Source organism: Podarcis raffonei, chromosome 11, assembly GCF_027172205.1.
Source record: "Podarcis raffonei isolate rPodRaf1 chromosome 11, rPodRaf1.pri, whole genome shotgun sequence".
Classification (NCBI taxonomy): domain Eukaryota; kingdom Metazoa; phylum Chordata; class Lepidosauria; order Squamata; family Lacertidae; genus Podarcis; species Podarcis raffonei.
Genome location: NC_070612.1, coordinates 1,170,920 through 1,188,957, shown reverse-complemented (window position 1 = coordinate 1,188,957; position 18,038 = coordinate 1,170,920). Strand labels below are relative to the sequence as shown.

At 51.8% G+C, this 18,038-nt stretch overlaps 1 protein-coding gene across 1 annotated transcript in view; it reads left to right on the top strand.

Annotated features, from left to right (window-relative positions):
* The window catches only part of PHF24 (PHD finger protein 24), a 36,151-nt gene extending 19,197 nt beyond the window's left edge, over positions 1–16,954 (top strand). Inside the window, exons 2-8 of the mRNA XM_053408068.1 lie at positions 3,284–3,659; positions 5,219–5,404; positions 5,731–5,809; positions 7,715–7,905; positions 8,147–8,313; positions 9,508–9,600; positions 13,116–16,954. Coding sequence (XP_053264043.1) covers positions 3,288–3,659; positions 5,219–5,404; positions 5,731–5,809; positions 7,715–7,905; positions 8,147–8,313; positions 9,508–9,600; positions 13,116–13,215 — 1,188 coding nt within the window. The 5' untranslated portion in view covers positions 3,284–3,287 and the 3' untranslated portion in view covers positions 13,216–16,954. The remainder of the gene's footprint in view (positions 1–3,283; positions 3,660–5,218; positions 5,405–5,730; positions 5,810–7,714; positions 7,906–8,146; positions 8,314–9,507; positions 9,601–13,115) is intronic.
* Positions 16,955–18,038: the final 1,084 nt, after the last annotated feature.

Here is an 18,038-nt window from a genome sequence, read left to right as displayed (position 1 = left end):
CCATAATTCACCCTATTTCATAGAACCATAGAATTGTAGAATTGAAAGGGATTCCCGAGGGGCATCTAGTTCCACCCCGTGCCCTGCAGTAATCCTGCCCACAGCCATCCCTGGTGGGCTCAAACCCCCAACCTTCTGGCTAACTGCCGGATGCGCTGAGCCATTGCACCATCGGAAGGACAGAACTTATTTTCTGGTATCCCAAAGATCATTGTCCTTGTTTTGTCCATGCCCCACACCCCGTGGCCTTGGAATGGGGGGGGGAGAGAAGAACAGAAGTCCATGTCATGTCCAGTTCATGACTAAATTAGAAGTAAAAAGACCCAAAAGGAGGGGGGATGAGACTGGGACAGGCTTGTAGCATGTGTCTGGAGGGGGAAAGGGGAGACACTTGCCCCTCTGAATGACCCATAATAACTGGAGGATCCATCCTAACCAGAGAGCCAGTGTGGCATAATGGTTGCTGGACTAGGGTGTGGGAGACCAGTGTTCGAATCCCCACTTGCGAAGAAGCTCACTTGGTGTAGGAATAACGGAGGATGACAGGAGGTTGGATGCAGGTGAGCTGTGCAGAAGCACGCTGGCAAGTGTGCTCCAAGACAAGCTGCCGGCCAGCTCTGTAGAGGCTCCTTTTATTAGCACAATATTCAAAACCAGTCAGATCCATTTTGGACTGTGAACTTTACACATCCTCCAATCCTGAGATCGTGGGGTGGTACAAAGTTATTTTGGTACCTGTTTCCACCACGTCATTTTCCCCTTGCACAATGTATGACAAAGGAAACAAAGGTCATGATGTTCAGACAGCTGTGGCTTTGTCTGAGGGCGGAAGTGTGCTCCACACACGGCAATCATTTCTTCAACTTGGTAACTTTGGGGGCAAGTCACTGTCTCCTAGCCTAACCTACCTCACAGGGCTGTTGTGGGGGTTGAAAGAGGAGTGGGAGAGCCACTCTGAGCCCAGTTTTGGCTGGGGAGGGTGGTGTATAAATTATTATTATTATTATTATTATTATTATTATTATTACTATTGGCATCCTGAGCTCCATGGAGGGAAAAGTGGGGTATAAATGCAATAAATAAATTGGATTAATTTATAAATTGCTTTCATTTAGAAAACCAATTCTCTAGGCCTTGTGGCATTCAAAGTACAGGGAAGAACATTCGGCCACAATTCTGCCCAGTCGTTTAGTGAGAAACTAGACTTTCCCCCACCTTTCGGAATTTTTCATAAAAGAATAGAGTCACGGCAATGCTCAGATCTTTTGAAAGCAAAGACAGTGATTTTGGCAAAAACGAAAACAGGTTAGGGTGACGCTGCTATTGTCTGGAGAAGGAACTCCTTGTTTAATTTTTAAGGCGTTTGTTTGTTTGTTTGTTTGTTTCAAGAAGTAGGGAACATGAGATGATGGCAGCGCTGAGCAGAGAATATCTCAGGGCCTGCATTGTCCTCTGGATTCAGGGGTGACCTCTAAGGTCACAGGGACGCGAAGTTGCAAAAGAGCAAGCCTTGCTGTAGGGAATTGCCTTGCCAGGAAGATAAGACCTTGCAGGGAGACATCAGCTGTGTTGCTTCAATAACAAGCAAGAGCCTTGTGGCACCTGCAAGACGAGCAGACGACTGCGGCCTCAGATTTTGTGGATAAGAGTCGCCTTCAGCCGATTGGAAAGGAGATTTAAATCCGCTAAGTCTTTAAAATGCCAGAAGACTCCCTTGTGTTGGGATAATGGGGGCAGTCGCTGGACTATGACTGAAGGCAGCTGCTGATATAACTTTATAGACTCATAGAACTGTAGAGTTGGAAAGGACCCCAAGGAATCACAAATGATAGCTTGCTGGATGCAAAGGGAACTCTGCAACCAGTATCCGAGGCCCGATTCTGCTATCTGGTGTTTTCCACTGAAAGAGAGCGTGATAATGTAAGAAGAGCCTTCTGGATCAGGCCAGTGGCCCACCTAGTCCAGCATCCTGTTCTCACAGCACTCAGCCAGGTCTTTGGCCCCATTAGAATATTAAGAATGGCACAGCTGGAAGGTACCCAAGGGTCATCTAGTCCAAGCTGCTTAAGTGCAGAAATTACAGCTACAGAATCCCTGACAGATAGCCACTCAACCTTCATTTAAAAAAGAGAGACTACCATCTTCTGAGATAATCCATTCGTGACTCTTAATCTCAAGGTCATGGGTTCGAGTCCCACACTGGGCAAAAGATTTCTGTGTTGCAGGGGGTTGGACTAGATGACCCTGGTGGCGCCTTCCAACTCTAGGATTTCTGGGATTGGGGTATGGAGGCAGTGATATCCTCCGCCTCTTCCCCCCAGAGGAGCTTGCATGTACAGCTGCCCCACCTCTCCCCCACAGTCACCCACCTGCCTGCTGGGTGAAATAAATAAATGAAGGTTTTATATATATAATAAATGTTCATAAATGTACCAAGCAAACACATACATAAATGTATAAACCACATGTCTGAAGCAGCGCAGGAAAGCAGTCCTGGAACCATTTTGGCTCCCAGACTGACCAAATGTTTTCTCTGAAAGGTCAAAGGAAAATGGAAAGTCCTCCCTATTGTCTTTTCATTCACAATTCCTGTCTTAAGGGTATGTCTATGTATGAATCGGGTGAGCCTGTGACCTGGCTCAGGAAGTACCGTATTTTTTGCACCATAACACTCACTTTTTTCCTCCTAGAAAGTAAGGGGAAATGTATGTGCGTGTTATGGAGGGAATGCCTACGGGTGGCATGCCTACTAAAAACTACGTGCGTGTTATGGTCGGGTGCGTCTTATAGAGCAAAAAATACGGTAAGTATTTATCATTACAAAAGACTGGCCAGGTTCCCCAGGGTATCCAATCAAGGGAGCATTAACAGGTAACTTGCCAGACAGGAGGTAAGGAAATCACTCTAATTTCTGTTGTAGACCGCCCTTTCTGTGATGTAGGTATGATGTTTCTGGGTGTGGTCTTGGACTCCAGGGCGGGCACACCTAGGTTCTGGGTTCCTCTTCTTTTCCTGCGAGTGAGGGGAGCACCCTGTTGCAACAGTTCAACAAAGATCAGGCTTATGAGCTGCTTTGCTTCTCAATTTTCTCTGGTTGGCCTCTGTTATTCTCTCCAAGTGATGGAGAACCTGCAAAGGACCCTGAAAGGGCTCTTTTGTCCTCCATAAGGGAATAAGGGCAGATTTTCGTTTATTGCATGGGTGAGCTAGCTCTCCCCTCGCTAGCCCCTCTCATAGAACCCTAATTGGTACCAAGCCCTTCTCACGGCTGCCTCTCTTTCAGAGCCATGGGGGTGCTGATGTCCAGGCGGCAGACCGTGGAGCAGGTCCAGAAGGTCAGCCTGGCTGTGTCGGCCTTCAAGGACGGGCTGCGAGAACGCAAGTCGGAGGGCAGCACCAGCCGGAGGGGCACCATCGAGGACACGGTGCAGGAACTCAGAGAAGAGGAGGCGTCGGAAGCAGGGTCTTCGGCGGGGCTCCAGCAGAAAGAGGAGACCCGCTTCCGCAGGGCGGCCTGGGAGAGGCTGCGGGACGGGCGAGGGGTGGAGCCCGAAGAGTTTGACCGCACCACCTTCTTCACGCCGCCAGCCTTTGCCCGGCCCACTCGGAGGGAGCAGGATGACGAGCCCATTGAGATCAGCCTGGAGCAGAGGGAGCAGGTGGGCACAAGATAAACCCCTGGAACAGAAGCACCCTGGGCAGGGGCAAGAAAACCAGAGGGGCGTGACAAATAATAAAGTTGGGCGCGTTGGATGGATTTAGATGAGCAGGAGAGGATATTTTACTTATTAATTATCCTTCCTCTTTTTCTCACGGGTGTAGAATGCAAATACCTATTTCAGCAGAGTAATACCACCATCTGTGGGCAGCTTATCTCTAGAAGCTTTTAGGACACGGTTGCGCAACTTTCTAGAGCAGCTTTACTATCCAAGGTTGTTTAGGCAGACTTGGGTCATCTCCTGGTTCCTTCTTAACAAAGAAATCACTCTCAAACTGTTTGAGTAAACCAGGAAAATATATACTCACTTAAAGGTCTTGCCAGGATTCAGCATGTTCAGTGATGGAAATCAAGCAGGCGATAATCCTTAAAAGTTACAAACGTCCATAGTCCAGTTCAAAATGGAGGGCGCTCCCTGGAGGAGAGCTCACAGCGAACCCTGCCCATTGCAGGTAAGAAGAAGAAGGAGCAGCGACAGAAAAAAGATTAGGTTCCTTTTGTTCTCCCTTCTACCACAAAAGCTTAGAGGATATAACATCATAGAGTCACCTGCTTGTGACTTTCTAGCAATCATGCATTTGTGATTTGGCTGCAGATCCTCCCCAGGAAGGGGCCCCAATAAAAATAATAATTTATTATTTATACCCCACCCATCTGGCTGGGTTTCCCCAGCCACTCTGGGCAGCTCCCAACCGAATATTAAAAATGCAATACAGCATTAAACATTAAAAACATCCCTAAACAGGGCTGCCTTTAGATGTCTTCTAAAAGTCTGGTAGTTGTTTTTCTCTTTGACATCTGGTGGGAGGGCGTTCCACAGGGCGGGTGCCACCACCAAGAAGGCTCTCTGCCTGGTTCCCTGTAACTTGGCTTCTCGCAGAGAGGGAACCGCCAGAAGGCCCTCGGAGCTGGACCTCAGTGTCCGGGCAGAATGATGGGAGTGGAGACGCTCCTTCAGGTATACTGGGCTGAGGCCATTTAGGGCTTTAAAGGTCAGCACCAACACTTTGAATTGTGCTCGGAAACGTACTGGGAACCAATGTAGGTCTTTCAAGACTGGTGTTATATGGTCTTGGCGGTCACTCCCAATCCCTAGTCTAGCTGCTGCATTCTGGATTAGTTGCAGTTTCTGGGTCACCTTCAAAGGTAGCCCCAGGTAGAGTGCATTGCAGGAGTCCAAGAGAGAGATAACTAGAGCATGCACCACTCTGACGAAACAGTCCGAGGGTAGGTAGGGTCTCATCCTGCGTACCAGATGGAGCTGGTAAACAGCTGCCCTGGACCCAAGGGTCATCAAGTCCAATTTCCTGCAATGCAGGAATCACAGCTAAAGGATCCCTGGCAGATGCCCACCCTCTTCTGCTGCTGCAAGAGTAGGGAAGAAGTCGACAATGCCATGGGTTCTCCTGAACTGAGGAGGGCATATTGAGGGTGACCTCCTTCTCCTGGGGGTCCCTGCAGCTGCTCAGGGCTTCAGCCTTTCCTCCCCTCCCCACGCAGGTGACCAACGACGAGACGTGCGAGGTGTGCGAAGTGTGGACAGCGGACAGCCTCCTGCCCTGCCGCGTCTGCACGAGGGTCTACCACGACGGCTGCCTCCGCCGGATGGGCTTCCTGCCCCAGGACAACACCAGCGAGGTCATTGAGGCGGCCCATTCGGAGACCGGCTGGAGCTGCTACTCTTGCGTAAGCAGCGGGTGGGGGCCCTGGGGTGCTGGGGAAGGGGGAGGGAGACATCTTCCCTTCCAGTGTGAAGAACTGGGGGTCCCTAGCCTGAGGGGCGGTCACTTACCCTCCCCTTTCCAAGAGAGGATTGCACCCATGCAGAAAGGGAAAAGATAACCATGATGGTGAAAGGAAGCCTCCATTTCTGAATGCAGTCTACCTTTGAGGACCATGCACTGAAGGAGTGGGGGCATTGGGGAGGGGGCTCTGAATCTGCAAATCCACCCAGTTGGGTCCTGGGAGCCTCCCAGCAACTGACCCACCCTCCTTTCTTCCCCCCACCCCAGGACAATCTCAACTTGCTCCTCACTGAGGAGGAGATGAGCAGCCTCTTCCAGGCCTTCCAGCAAGGCAAGGTCGCCCCAGGTAAGCCTCCTGTGCTGCGGACCCACACTCGACTCCTGGGTCATGCACCCATCCATGCAAAGAGGGGTGAAGCGAAGGACCCATGCCAGCCAGTCTCTCGCCCCCTTCACCCAAACCGCGGGAGCAGAGTGCACTTTGGACAGGGAATGCCTGGAGAGCAAGGAGTAGGGCCAGTGGCCATGATCCCACCACCACCAGGCCTTGCCTTCGCCATGACCTAGTCTTGGGAGTCTTGCCTTTCATTGTGGGGGCAGGAGGCCACTCCAGACCTCCGTACCACCCCATGGAGGAAGGCGAAGCAATGGTGAGGGAGCCTGGTGGGCCGTGGTAGCAAGCGGAAGAGGAGGCTGCTGTGGGCAGGGCTGGCTCTATAAGTGAGTGGGCACCTCGGTGGCAGAATGGGAGAGGGTGGCAGGTTGGGATCCGGGTCCTAGCTCACTTCCCTTGCTGGAGAGGCAATTGGCGGCCCCAAAAGGGGTCGCCAAACAACCCCACACCTGTTCTCTTGGCTGTGCTTTCTGCACCCTCCTGCCCCTAATTTAGCTGCTGGTGCATTCTCCTAAATTGCCACTCCGCACATGCAGGGGTGGAGGAAGGGGGTGGGTGTCACCACTGAGGGGGGGTGACAAAATGCAGGGTGGCACTCACCGCGGGGCTTGCAGCGTGCCTGAGCCACGGGTCTCTCCTGGGAGTGACACGGCGGCTTGGGGGCCCGCAGGCTCCGCACTGCCCCAAACAGTCTGCCCACTGCTCCCCCCCCCCAGCTGTAGGGCGACTGAGTGGGAGGAGGCCCCAGGGAGCGTTCTACACCAGCTCGCCCTACCCCCGCCAGCAGGTGGCCCCGCCCCAGGTGCCCAGTCGGCTTGCTCTGCCACTGCACACATGTCCTGCCCAGCCCTTCAGTGAGGGTGCCTGTGAAACAAAAGCCGGGTTGTTGTTTGTGGGAATGAGACACAGCCAGGAGGGAAGTTCGCCTCGGGCGGCAAAATGTCTTGGGCCATCTGTGATTCTGGGGGTCTTGAGCGGGACTAGGTGCGTCGCTGGGTTCAAGGATGAGGCCTCCCCTTAACTGGGGGCCCTCCCTCTGAGAGGGTGAAGCAGCTGCAAAAAAGAGGGGCAAATTCCACGCTAGGGATCATTAGGAAAGGAACTAAACAAAAACTGGCCATATCGTAACGCCATTATGGAAACCTGTGGTGCAACCGCATTTGGAGTACTGGGTCCAGTTCTGGTTGCCTCATCTCAAAAAGGATATTGCAGAGTTGGAGTTCAGAGAAGGGCAACAGAAACAGCTGAGCGGCTGAAGAAAGGTTGCAGCATTTGGGACTTTTTAGTTTAGAGAAAAGGCAGGCAAAAATGGACATGGTAGATGTTTATAAAAATTATACATGGCATGGAGCGGGTGGACAGAGAAATGTTCTTCTCCCTTCTCCCCACTAGAAATCTAGAACTCACGGACATGAAAGTTGGAAGATTCAGCACAGAGAAAAGCAAGTCCTTCTTCACACAGCGCCTAGTTAAACTGTGGAACTCCCTGCCACAGTGATGGCCACCAAACTAGATGGCTTTTAAAAAAGGATTTGGCAAATGCATGGAGGAGTAGAGGGCTTTCAATGACTGCTCTGCCTCCACAGCTGGAGGAAGCAAGGCTTCTGAGTCTCAGTTGCTGGAAACCCCTCAAATCCTGCTTCCTGGTTTCTTGCAGGCACCGTGAGAGCAGGATGCTGGACTAGTTGGCCACTGGCCTGATCCTGCAGGCTCTTTTTGTATTCTTATGAGGGGAGCCAGGCAGCGCTAACAGCTCAAGGGGTTAAGGCGCTGCAGAGAGAGAGAGAGAGAGAGAGAGAGAGAGAGAGAGAGAGAGAGGGAGCAGGCACTGACTTTTCCCATCTGGTGGCTCCACAGACAGTGCGCTGACCTTGAATGTCTTCTTGGGCTACAAGCGGCTGTCGAACCAGCAGCCCAGCAGCGAGGAGCAGGAAGACCAGGACGCCCTGCAGTTTTCAGCGCTGGATCCAGAGAAGAAAGGCCGTGTTGAATGGGTGGATTTCCTCTCCCACGAGTCCGTCCTGCAGCTGCAGAGATCACGGACACAGGTGGGTGAAGGTGACTCCCATGAGGAACCTAGGAAGGTGCCTTCTGTTGAGTCACTCAGTCCATGGGTGCCTCCAGCCCAGCTGGCAGCAACTCTCTGAGCCCTGGCAAGACATTGCATCAGTCCTGAGTGCTGTGGTAGCCAGTTCAGGAGTGCAAAGCCCCTTCCACACCCCTCACAGCCAAAGCCCCTTCGAAGACGTTGCTCTAATCACACGCTCCTCCTCTGCTTCCCCCCCACAGAACGCCCTGCTGCGCCTGCTGACGGGCAAGGAGAGAGAGCGGGCACGATCCACTTTCTTGTCGCTGGACCAGCACGGGGACGGGCTCATCAGCGAGGCAGAGAGTCGGCGCAGCCAACACACGTGGTTCCGTAAGCGGCACAAGGAGGTGCCCTCTTGCAACGTCAGGTAAAGGTCCTCACCTGCCCACTCTGAGCCACAGCCTCCCTGGCTTGGCTGGGAACCCTCCTGCGTTTGCCACTGGGCACATGGGCACATTTAAAGCCCTATGGGGCCTAGGACCCACGTACCTACGGGACCGCCTCTCCTGGTATGCCCTGCAGAGAGGTCCATAAATGACAACATTTGGGAGGTCCCAGGTCGCAAGGTGGTTACATTGGTTTCAACTAGGGTCAGGGCCTTTTCAGCACTGGCCCCGACTTGGTGGAACGCTCTGTCCCAAGAGACTGGGGCCCTGCGGGACTTGACATCTTTCCGCAGGGCCTGCAAGACAGAGGTATTCCGCCTGGCCTTTGGCTTGGACTCAGTCTGACCCTTATGTTTCCCTCCCCTTATGGTCTTGATTTATGGGCTACTTTTAAAATGAGGCTGCATTGAATATTTGAGATGGCAAATTCATCCCCTTCCCAATTTGGCTCTGTTTGGCTTTCTCATCTTGCTGCCCTATGCTACAGAATTAAAGCAAAAATTATGCATCGTGAAAAGAAAAAAAATGAGGCTGCATTTTAAATTGCATTTTAACCTGTATTTTAAATTGGTTCCCCCCCCCATTATGTTTTTACAGTCATACCTCATGTTACCTTTGCTTCAGGTTGAGCGTATTCAGGTTGCATCCTGCGACAATCCGGAAGTACCGGAAAGGGTTACTTCCTGGTTTCGCAGCTTGCACATGCGCAGAAGCGGTGAATCGCGACCCGCAGACGTGGGTTGTGTTCCTTTCAGGTTGCGAACGGGCCTCTGGAACGGATCCCGTTCACAACCAGAGGTACCACTGTACTATAATTTTACTGGTGTTAGCCGCCCTGAGCCTGGCTCTGGCCAGGGAGAGCGGGATAAAATAAATTATTATTATTATTATTATTATTATTATTATTATTATTATTAAGCAGAAGCTCTTCCCCTTGGCCTGAGAATTCTGGGCATCTGCCTAGTTTTTCTCCAACCTGTTGGGAGTTTGGGGCACCTTTGCAAAGTCTTCTCAGCCTGGGGGAAGGGGCCAGGCCTCCCCCACCCTTGCAATGATCTTCGCAATGCCACAGGTGATCTTGGGGTGCAGTTTGTGGGGCACCTGTGGCCAGAGTCCTTCATCAGGCTGCTCATTAGGGTGATGTAACCCTGGGGGTGCCCTTTGCCCCCTTACAGCATCAGCCACGTGGGCCCCATCTCAGAGAGCAGCCCAGCCAGCAACACAAGCCAGGACCAGGTGCTGTTGAATCCAGAGCCAGAGGAACCAAGGTAAGCAGGTTACCTGACAGAGAAAGGTAGTCTGTCCTTAAAGGATGCCAGGGAGAGGCCTCCAGCAGAGTCTGCAAGTTCAGAAGAACCATGTGGCAGGGTCCAGCTAAGACTAGACTGTTTCAGATGAAGAAACCACTGCAGGTGCCTCACTGGCTAGGAATCTATAGAACTGTACTGGGACCCCCCAGTGGCTATCTAGTCCAACCCCCTGAAATGCATGAATTGCAGCTAAAGAATCCCTGAGAGGTGGCCCTTCAGCCTCTACATCCTCCCAAGGGAGCCCATTCCACTGTCAACTGGCTCTTGCCGCCAGAAATTTCTTCCTAATATTTAGTCAGAATCTCCTTTCTTCTCATTTGAATCCACTGGTTCAGGTGATCCACTCTGGAGCAAGGGAAAACCACCTCGCTCCATCTTCCGTATGAGAGCCCTTCAGATATTTGAAGATGGCTATCATATCTCCTGGGATGCGGGTGGCGCTGTGGGTCTAAACCACTGAGCCTAGGACTTGCCGATCAGAAGGTCAGCGGTTCGAATCCCCACAACGGGGTGAGCTCCCATTGCTCGGTCCCTGCCAGCCTAGCAGTTCAAAAGCACGTCAAAGTGCAAGTAGATAAATAGGTACCGCTCAGTGGGAAGGTAAATGGCGTTTCCGTGCGCTGCTCTGGTACGCCAGAAGCGGCTTAGTCATTCTGGCCACATGACCTGGAAGCTGTACGCCGGCTCCCTCTGCCAATAAAGCGAGATAAGTGCTGCAACCCCAGAGTCGGTCACGACTGGACCTAATGGTCAGGGGTCCCTTTACCCTTTACCTATCATATCTCCTCTCAGTCTTCTATTCTACAGGCTAAACATCCCCAATTCCTTCAGCCATTCCTCATCAGACTCTGGGGCGGCACCCAGGAATTATCCTCTGTCTGTGGGTCACATACTGGTTCTGGAGCTCAGGAAGCCTGGATTATGTTCCCCAGTCTTTGAGCAATTCTCTGCAGGCACCCCAGGTTCTTCGCCTGATCCCTCCTCACACAGTAACCTAGAAAGAGCCTGCAGGATCAGACCACTGGCCCACCTAATCCAGCCACTTTTTCTCACAATGGCCAGCCAGATGTGCAAAACCCACAAGCAGGAACCAGGCACAAGAACAACTCTCTCCTCCTGCTGTTTCCAGCAACTGGTATTCGGAAGCATCGCTGCTGCCAACTCCTGCCTCAGTTTCCACTGCCGTAATGTCACTCCTGACTTTCCTAAATGTTGGAGAGATGTGCCAACACTTGCAATATCGCTCTGCCTCATTAGGAGCCGCGCTCAGGCTCCCGGGTTTCCATGGCGACTGTTGGCAGCAAGGCAAACCCTAAGCATCCTTCCAGTTTCGGGGGAGATGACTCCCGGTTCGGGTGGGGAGTGGTGGGCGAGATGGAGAAGCGCAGCTGGGAGGGGGGCTGCTTGTGAGCCGAGGCCTTGGTGGGATCCAAAATGAGAGGGGAGCCATCCTGCAACGACACGTTTCCCCAGCCATCTGCCTGGTTCTGCCGTCGCCGTCTCTCTCGCCAGGCCTGCCTGCCAACGTACTGTCACTCAGGCCTGGAGCAGATTGGCATAAGAGCAAAGGCGGGCATCTCTGGCGAGCAAACTTGACTCTCAAGAACCGCTCCTCCCTGGAGTAGGGCGAGGTAGTAAAGTACAATAAGGCTGTGTGGTCTAATGGCTAGAGTAGCTCAGTTGCTTAGAGCCTGGAGCTGATGACATCAACATTGTGGGTTCAATCCCCGTACGGGACAGCTGCACATTCCTGCATTGCAGGGGGCTGGACTAGATGATCCTCAGGGTCCCTTCCAACCTAATCCTATGATTGATTCTATGAGTACAGAACCCGAGAGAGAACCCAGGGTTTGAGTCACCACTCAGCCACATAAGGCTGGCTCCCTTGGGCCAGGCACCGCCTCTCAGCCTGCCTGCCTCTCGGGGTTCTCGTGAGGGTCCTATGGGAAGGCAGAGAACCGTGTGTGCCACCTTGAACCCTCTGAAGGGAAAACGGGTGGAAGGGGAAGAGTAATTTAATAGCAACTCTCTCCTTGCTGAGAGAGTCAAGGGAGGGGGGGAGGCGGGACTGGGATGATTGGGGGGGGGGAAATGGGAAGAGGAAAAAGAGGAGGGAAGACAAGAGCTGGCTGAGAGGCCAGTGGCCACACATCTCCCTCCCCAGGGAGGTTAAGGTGCCCCACCTTGCTGGGGGCTTTCATTATTATTCTTTTTTAATTGTCTTTCTGCCCCACCTTTTCCTCCAAGGAGCTCAAAGTGGGGTGCACATGGTTCTCCCCATCCTCACATTCTTCTTCTTCTTCTCCTTCTTCTCCTTCTTCTCCTTCTTCTTCTTCTTCTTCTTCTTCTTCTTCTTCTTCTTCTTCTTCTTCTTCTTCTTCTGCGGTCACTCATAGCCGAGTAAGATTGCCTTCCATAAACACGGATTTAACAATGAGTCTGTAAGTGACCATGGAGGCCAGTTCTACTGCAGATAACAATGGCTCTCAAAGTGACCCATCCACAGTGGGATCAGGTGTTAAACAGGGTTCTGTCACTGCCCCAACTCTATTCATTATTTTCATTGCCATGATCCTGCACTTTGTCAAAGGGAAACTCCCCACCACCCTCCCAGAATCCCCCCACAACAACCCTGCGAGGCAGGTAAGGCTGAGAGGCGGTGACTGGCCCAGGGCCACCCAGTGAGCTTCACAGCCGAGTGGGCAGGAGCCCTTGCCCCACACCAGTTACGTCACGCAATCGTGGCTTTGGCTTTCTCTAGGAGGTCAGCACTGGACTCTCCGCCCTGGGGGGCAAGCTGGCTTACTGGGCTGCCTCATGCCCAGCTCCTTTTCATTCTGGGCCAGCCAAGCCGCTGGCTCAGCCTTCCCCATGCCTGGCAAGTATTTTGGACCACAACTCCCATCATCCCCGGCATCATATAGCCATGCTGGCTGGGGCTTCTGGGAGCTGTCTTTAAAAAAAATAAATTATTGGTTTCCATATTTATCACATAGAAAAAGAGAAAACATTACAAGACACACAACAAGAAAAGAAAAAGAAAAAGAAAAACACACAAAACAGAATTCTTACTTCAAATCTCTAATTCTCGTTACATTGATAGCTGACTTCCTCAAATCCCCTCTATCTGAATTTCATTATAACCCCTGTATAGCAGTTCTCCAAATTCATATTTCTAATAACATTCACTCATTTCGTTTACTATCTTCCTCTCTTTTATTAATATTCTAATCCTTAATATTTACTACCACATATTCTTATTCTACCCCTAAGCCTATTTCTTACTTCCAAGAATTTTCGAATTATCTTGTATCACAATACTTAGCCAAATATTCTTTAAATTTCTGCTGGGAGCTGTCTTTGAGAACAGCCAGAGGTACCAGACCAGGGGAAGGCTAAGCCTTGCTCTAGGGCCGGCATCTGCTGGGGGCTCCATCCTGCTAAGCTTTTCCCTCCCTCTGTTTCCTTCACAGCCGGACCATCAACTGGCCTACTTTCCTGCGAGAGAGCACCATCTACATCCTTGCCGCCCGGCCCAACAGCCCTGCCATCCACCTGAAGCCGTTGGCATAGGGGCACGCTTGGCAAGGGGGGGGCGGTCAGAGACAAACAGATTTGCCTCGCTGGGAAGAGCAGGAAAGTCTCCACACTCCTGCCAAGCCATCTGGATTGACACGGGCAAAACTTCTTGATTGCTGGAGCAGCCAAACGACACAAGCCAGAAAACAGCCAGGAGATTGGTGATGATGGAGGGCAAAGCATTTGGCCCTTATGCCCATCACTTCCCCCCCCTCACCCCCTTCTCTGAATCTCTCCCCACACACCCACAGAGACCTATAGGCAGGACCCTGGCTACATCATTGGGCAGGGACACCCCCTTTTTTATCAATCGGTTTAAAACGTAGACATTTCACTTCCAGGTTGGCCAGTTCATAAAACAGTTCAGATCCTCCAGCTGCACCTCACAGCTCCTGCTTAGAGCCAAAAGAAAACTCAAGCGTTCCTCAGCCTTCTCATTATCCAGCAGGCAGGGCCAAAGAGCTTGTGCATCGCAGCCAAGTTCCAGGGTTCCTGGGCATCTGCTCATCTCAGCACCTTCCTGAATGGCCACCGACAAAATCAAAGCCTCAGCATTGGGCTCCTGGTCAAGAAATCACAGAATCATAGAATTGTAGGCTTGGTACCCCAAGGGTCATCCAAACCAACCCCCCACAAAGTCCCTGTTGCATTCTAGTTTGTTATTAGCTATTGCAAGGGGAGGGGAGGAATCAGCTACAGGCAGAGGACACACTCGTTTTTCAATAGGGAGGGAGGAAATCTGTTCAGTTCCCGTTTAAAGTTGAGCTTGCCTGGCTTTCCTAGACAATATGAGGAATCAAAAGACAGCTGTTCCTCCAAATTCACACTTCTCTGAATTTTTGCCATGCAGTTCCCCAGCCATGTAATATGCGCAGGCAGGCTGATGCTGATGAAATTTCATGAGGACGCCTGAAAGTCAACAATTCTCAAACTGCTCTTGAAATGTGTCGAACCGAACAGAAGATTGGAAAAACAAGAAAGTGAGAGAAACTGGAACTGACAACTTGGCCCTTGAGTAGCTGAGAGAGTGCCGAGCTCATGGGCTGCCTGCAGGATCTTGCAGTTTCACCTCTCAGTAGTGGCCTTTGCAAACTGCAAATGGAAGTGCTAGCTAGACAGAGCACAGGCTCATTGCCACAAAATAGAGTCATTTGCCAAACCCAAATCTCCACTCTTTGTCCACCACCCTCCTTCCAATTTATCATATTTACAGCCACTGTGGTGGATCCTGGCCCCTAAGGACCTGGAACCCTGCAAGGGGAATTCCAGAGAAACCTATTTCTGCATCTCTAGGAGATGACCCCAGGAAGAGGATGCGCACTTCAGCAGAACAGGGAGAAGCTACCTTCTGGCCAAGGCTGAACATGCTTCCCCTGTCCCTTTTTGAGTGATTTCTACTCCCAGGAAGGCTCCTGATAGCTCAGCCTGGAGAACAGAGTGAAGATTACATGAACCACCTGGGACATGGGTCCATCAGGCTGAGGGTCCATCTAGCGGCGATGCCCATTGGTGCCCATTGGGACTGGTAGGGCAGGACGCAGGAGGACCAACAGCAGGTGACACCAGAGGTAGCTGATTCTAGTTCTAACAGGGGCAACTCTGAGATGAAGAGGGAGGAAGCTGGCAGGTTGTGCCTGCTCCCCAGAGGGATAGTAAGTAAGAACAGAAGGCAGGTGGAGCCTCCATGTATTTTCCGCTCTTGTACTCCGTTAACTTAGAGCAGCTAGTGGCCTCTGGGGAAACCTTACAAGAGACCATCCTGCCCTGTCCTCTGCTTTTACCTCCAATGAAGGAGCTTCCATCACCTCCTGAGGAAGCCCACTCCACTGTCAAGGAGTTCTTCCTGATGTTTAGTCGGAATCTCCTTTCCTGTCTCTTGATTCCATCCTTTCTGGTCCTCCCCTCCAGACCAGGAGAAAACAAGCTTGCTCCATGTGACAGCCCTTGAGATATTTGAAGATGACTATCCTGTTTCCTCTCAGTCTCCTCTTTTCCAGGCTAAACATACCCAGCTCTTTCAACCGTTCCTCATCAGGCTTGGTTTCCAGCCCCTTAATCACCCTGGTTGCCCTGCTCTTCACACCTTCCAGCTTGTCAACATCCTTCTTAAATTGTGGTGCCCAGAGTTGGACACAGGACTCCAGGGGTGGCCTGATCTGACTGAGGCAGAATAGAACAGGACGGTGACTTCCCTTGACCTGGACACTGGACTTCTGTAGATGCAGCCTAGAACAGCATTCGCTTTTTCTGCTGCTGCATCACGTTGTTGACTCGCTGTTGGCTGTTCCTATTTAACTCAGCCTCAATCCTTGGCCGTGCAAGACCGGAAGAAGGGTCCTGCTGGATCCCTGCCAAGTGAGAGCCAGTGTGCATTGCACTTCAGTGGCTGGTCAGGTGACCTGGCCCTTCCCCACCCCTTCACACAGCAGCCAAGTCAGGCTTACTAGCATGGGCAGAGACTTGCAGCAAGAACACAACATGACTTGTAGATTACAGTGGAAGAGCGATGGCTGAATAGCGCCAGGAAGGAGCCTGGGGGAGACCTCCCCCCTCTAGGGAGCGGTCTCGCAAGGGCTTTAAACCAACCCAGTCTCCCCACCCACTTGGAGAAATGTGCTGTACCTTGGGGAAAGCAAGACAGGTGGTCAGCCTTGGCCCCCATCCCACCCTCTTTCACCCTCTGCCAAAGCAACTGCACCCACTGAGAGAGAACCCTCCTTATCCAACACGCACAGTGACCAGGATTTCCCATCCTTTTGTGACGAGGATCTGCCCTGTATTTTGGGGATGCCCCTCTCTCGTTCCTGCTGTTCCAGGCCAACTCACCTGAATCCCCCCCCCAGCACCCAGATATGGCCTGGGGCATGAAACCCCTCAAGGTGTCTGCCTCTCTCCCTTCCATCTTCAGAAGAGCAGCTGGATCAAGCCAAAGGGGGCCCCATCTAGTCCCCATCGTCCTCCCATAGCGACCAACCAGATGCCCATTACAGGAAGCCCAGCGGAAGGGACAGAGGCTGATGACTTCTAATCCTGGAGGTGATCTATATACAGGATCGGGAACTATCAGAACTGGTGGCCATCAATTGCCTTATCCTCCATTCATTTGCTCAACCTGCTTTCAAGGCCACCCAAGTGGGTGGCCATTGCTGCATCTTGTGGTAGCCAAATCCATGGTTTAACTTTTGTGTTGTGTGAAGAAGTCTTTCTTGTCTGTTCTGAACCCAACGCCCTCCAGTTTTGTTGAATGGAGAGCCCCCGTTGGGTTCCAATATTGGGAGAGAGGGTCTCCCACAGAGAGTGGCTGCAGAGGAGGCCCCTCTGCACTTGACAGAAGGTGGCAACTCGGACTTTGCCACGGTTGCCCAGCAGAGCCTCCCCAAGCCAAAGCAGGCCAGGCCAACTGGAGGGGATGGCCTCACCTTAGGATAGGAATCTGCCATGTTGCACATAATGCATCCCAGAGAGGTAGCCATATTGGTCAAAGCCAAAGGACCAGCCAAACATGTGCAGTGCAGACGTACAGCTCTCAAGTTGCACAGAACCTGTTTCTTAAACTTGTTCCATAATCTTTAGGGGGCCTTTTTCAGAGGACTCTGCAAAGATGAGAAAACCCATGAGCAGGACTGCAGGAAGTCTAGACTCCTCTCTCTTCCTTTGCCCTCCCACTGCTCCTGCTCAGTTCTGTACCAAGGAAACCCAAATTCTGTGATCTGAATAAATGATGTACATTGAGCACGTTTGGTTTTTGCATAGTTTTTCCTGATTTTCGCAATGTTATTCTGGGGGTTGAACCATTAAGCCTGAGGGGTTTTTGCACAATTTATTCTGGTGGGGTAGGAGCCATCCAAAACTTTGGCCCACCACCAAAAATCCTCTCCCTCCTCCAGCTTCTGGGATTTCACTTGGTATGGCCCAATATCTTTTCAGTCTCCTCTCCTTGCCATGAGGCCTAGAAAGTTGGCATTGGAGGGTAAACTTGAAAGCTAACATTTTGGACATTGATATTTGGATGAGATAGATAACCATTGTTCTGAAGTGTGTGTGGTTTGCATGCAGGTCTGTGATTCTCACATGCAATCCTTATACCCAGTGCTAGGCAACTCTGAAGTTGAGACATGGACAGACACACAGTGCAGCTGTGACCTCTGCCCATGGGAGCAGAATATGCACCCCACTCCAGTCCAGACTGATGTGATTTCTCCCCACACACACCCTCAAGGATCTTCCACGAAGAGTCCCATCTTCAGACTCACTCCAAAGCTTTTTGCCAGCTCCTGACCAGCATCCTCCCAAAGGCAGCTCTGCACCACCACATCAATGCACCTCCCACGCCATTGCTCATCGCTTGATGACTCACAGCCGAATGTGTGAACTGGCCCCCACGGGGCAGCCTCCTTGCATTTGAGGTGATGATGGGTGCCGAGGAAGCTCTGTCTGAGGCGGTGGCATTGTCGTGATTCATTCACACATTCATGTCGTCGCCGTCATCCTCTAGAGAGGAACACTCATGTGCAACGCCAGCCTGTGGCCACAAAGAACCTGACACTCTCCTCTCTGCCAGCAGACAGAGCTGGGAATGGTTCTGGAAGTGGCTGAGTTGAATATTACTTCAAGGCGGGTGGTGGGACATGGGTGGCTGGCTGGGGGTGCAGGACAGGTTGTGAGCGAGCGAGCGAGCACACACACACACACACACACACCATCTCTCAGCATCTGCCACCTGAGGCAGCTGCCTAACAGTAGGACTGGCCCTGAGAACTGGCCCACAACCCCTCCTGCTGGAAGGGTGGAGAGCACCCAAAGCAGGCATGGGAAAG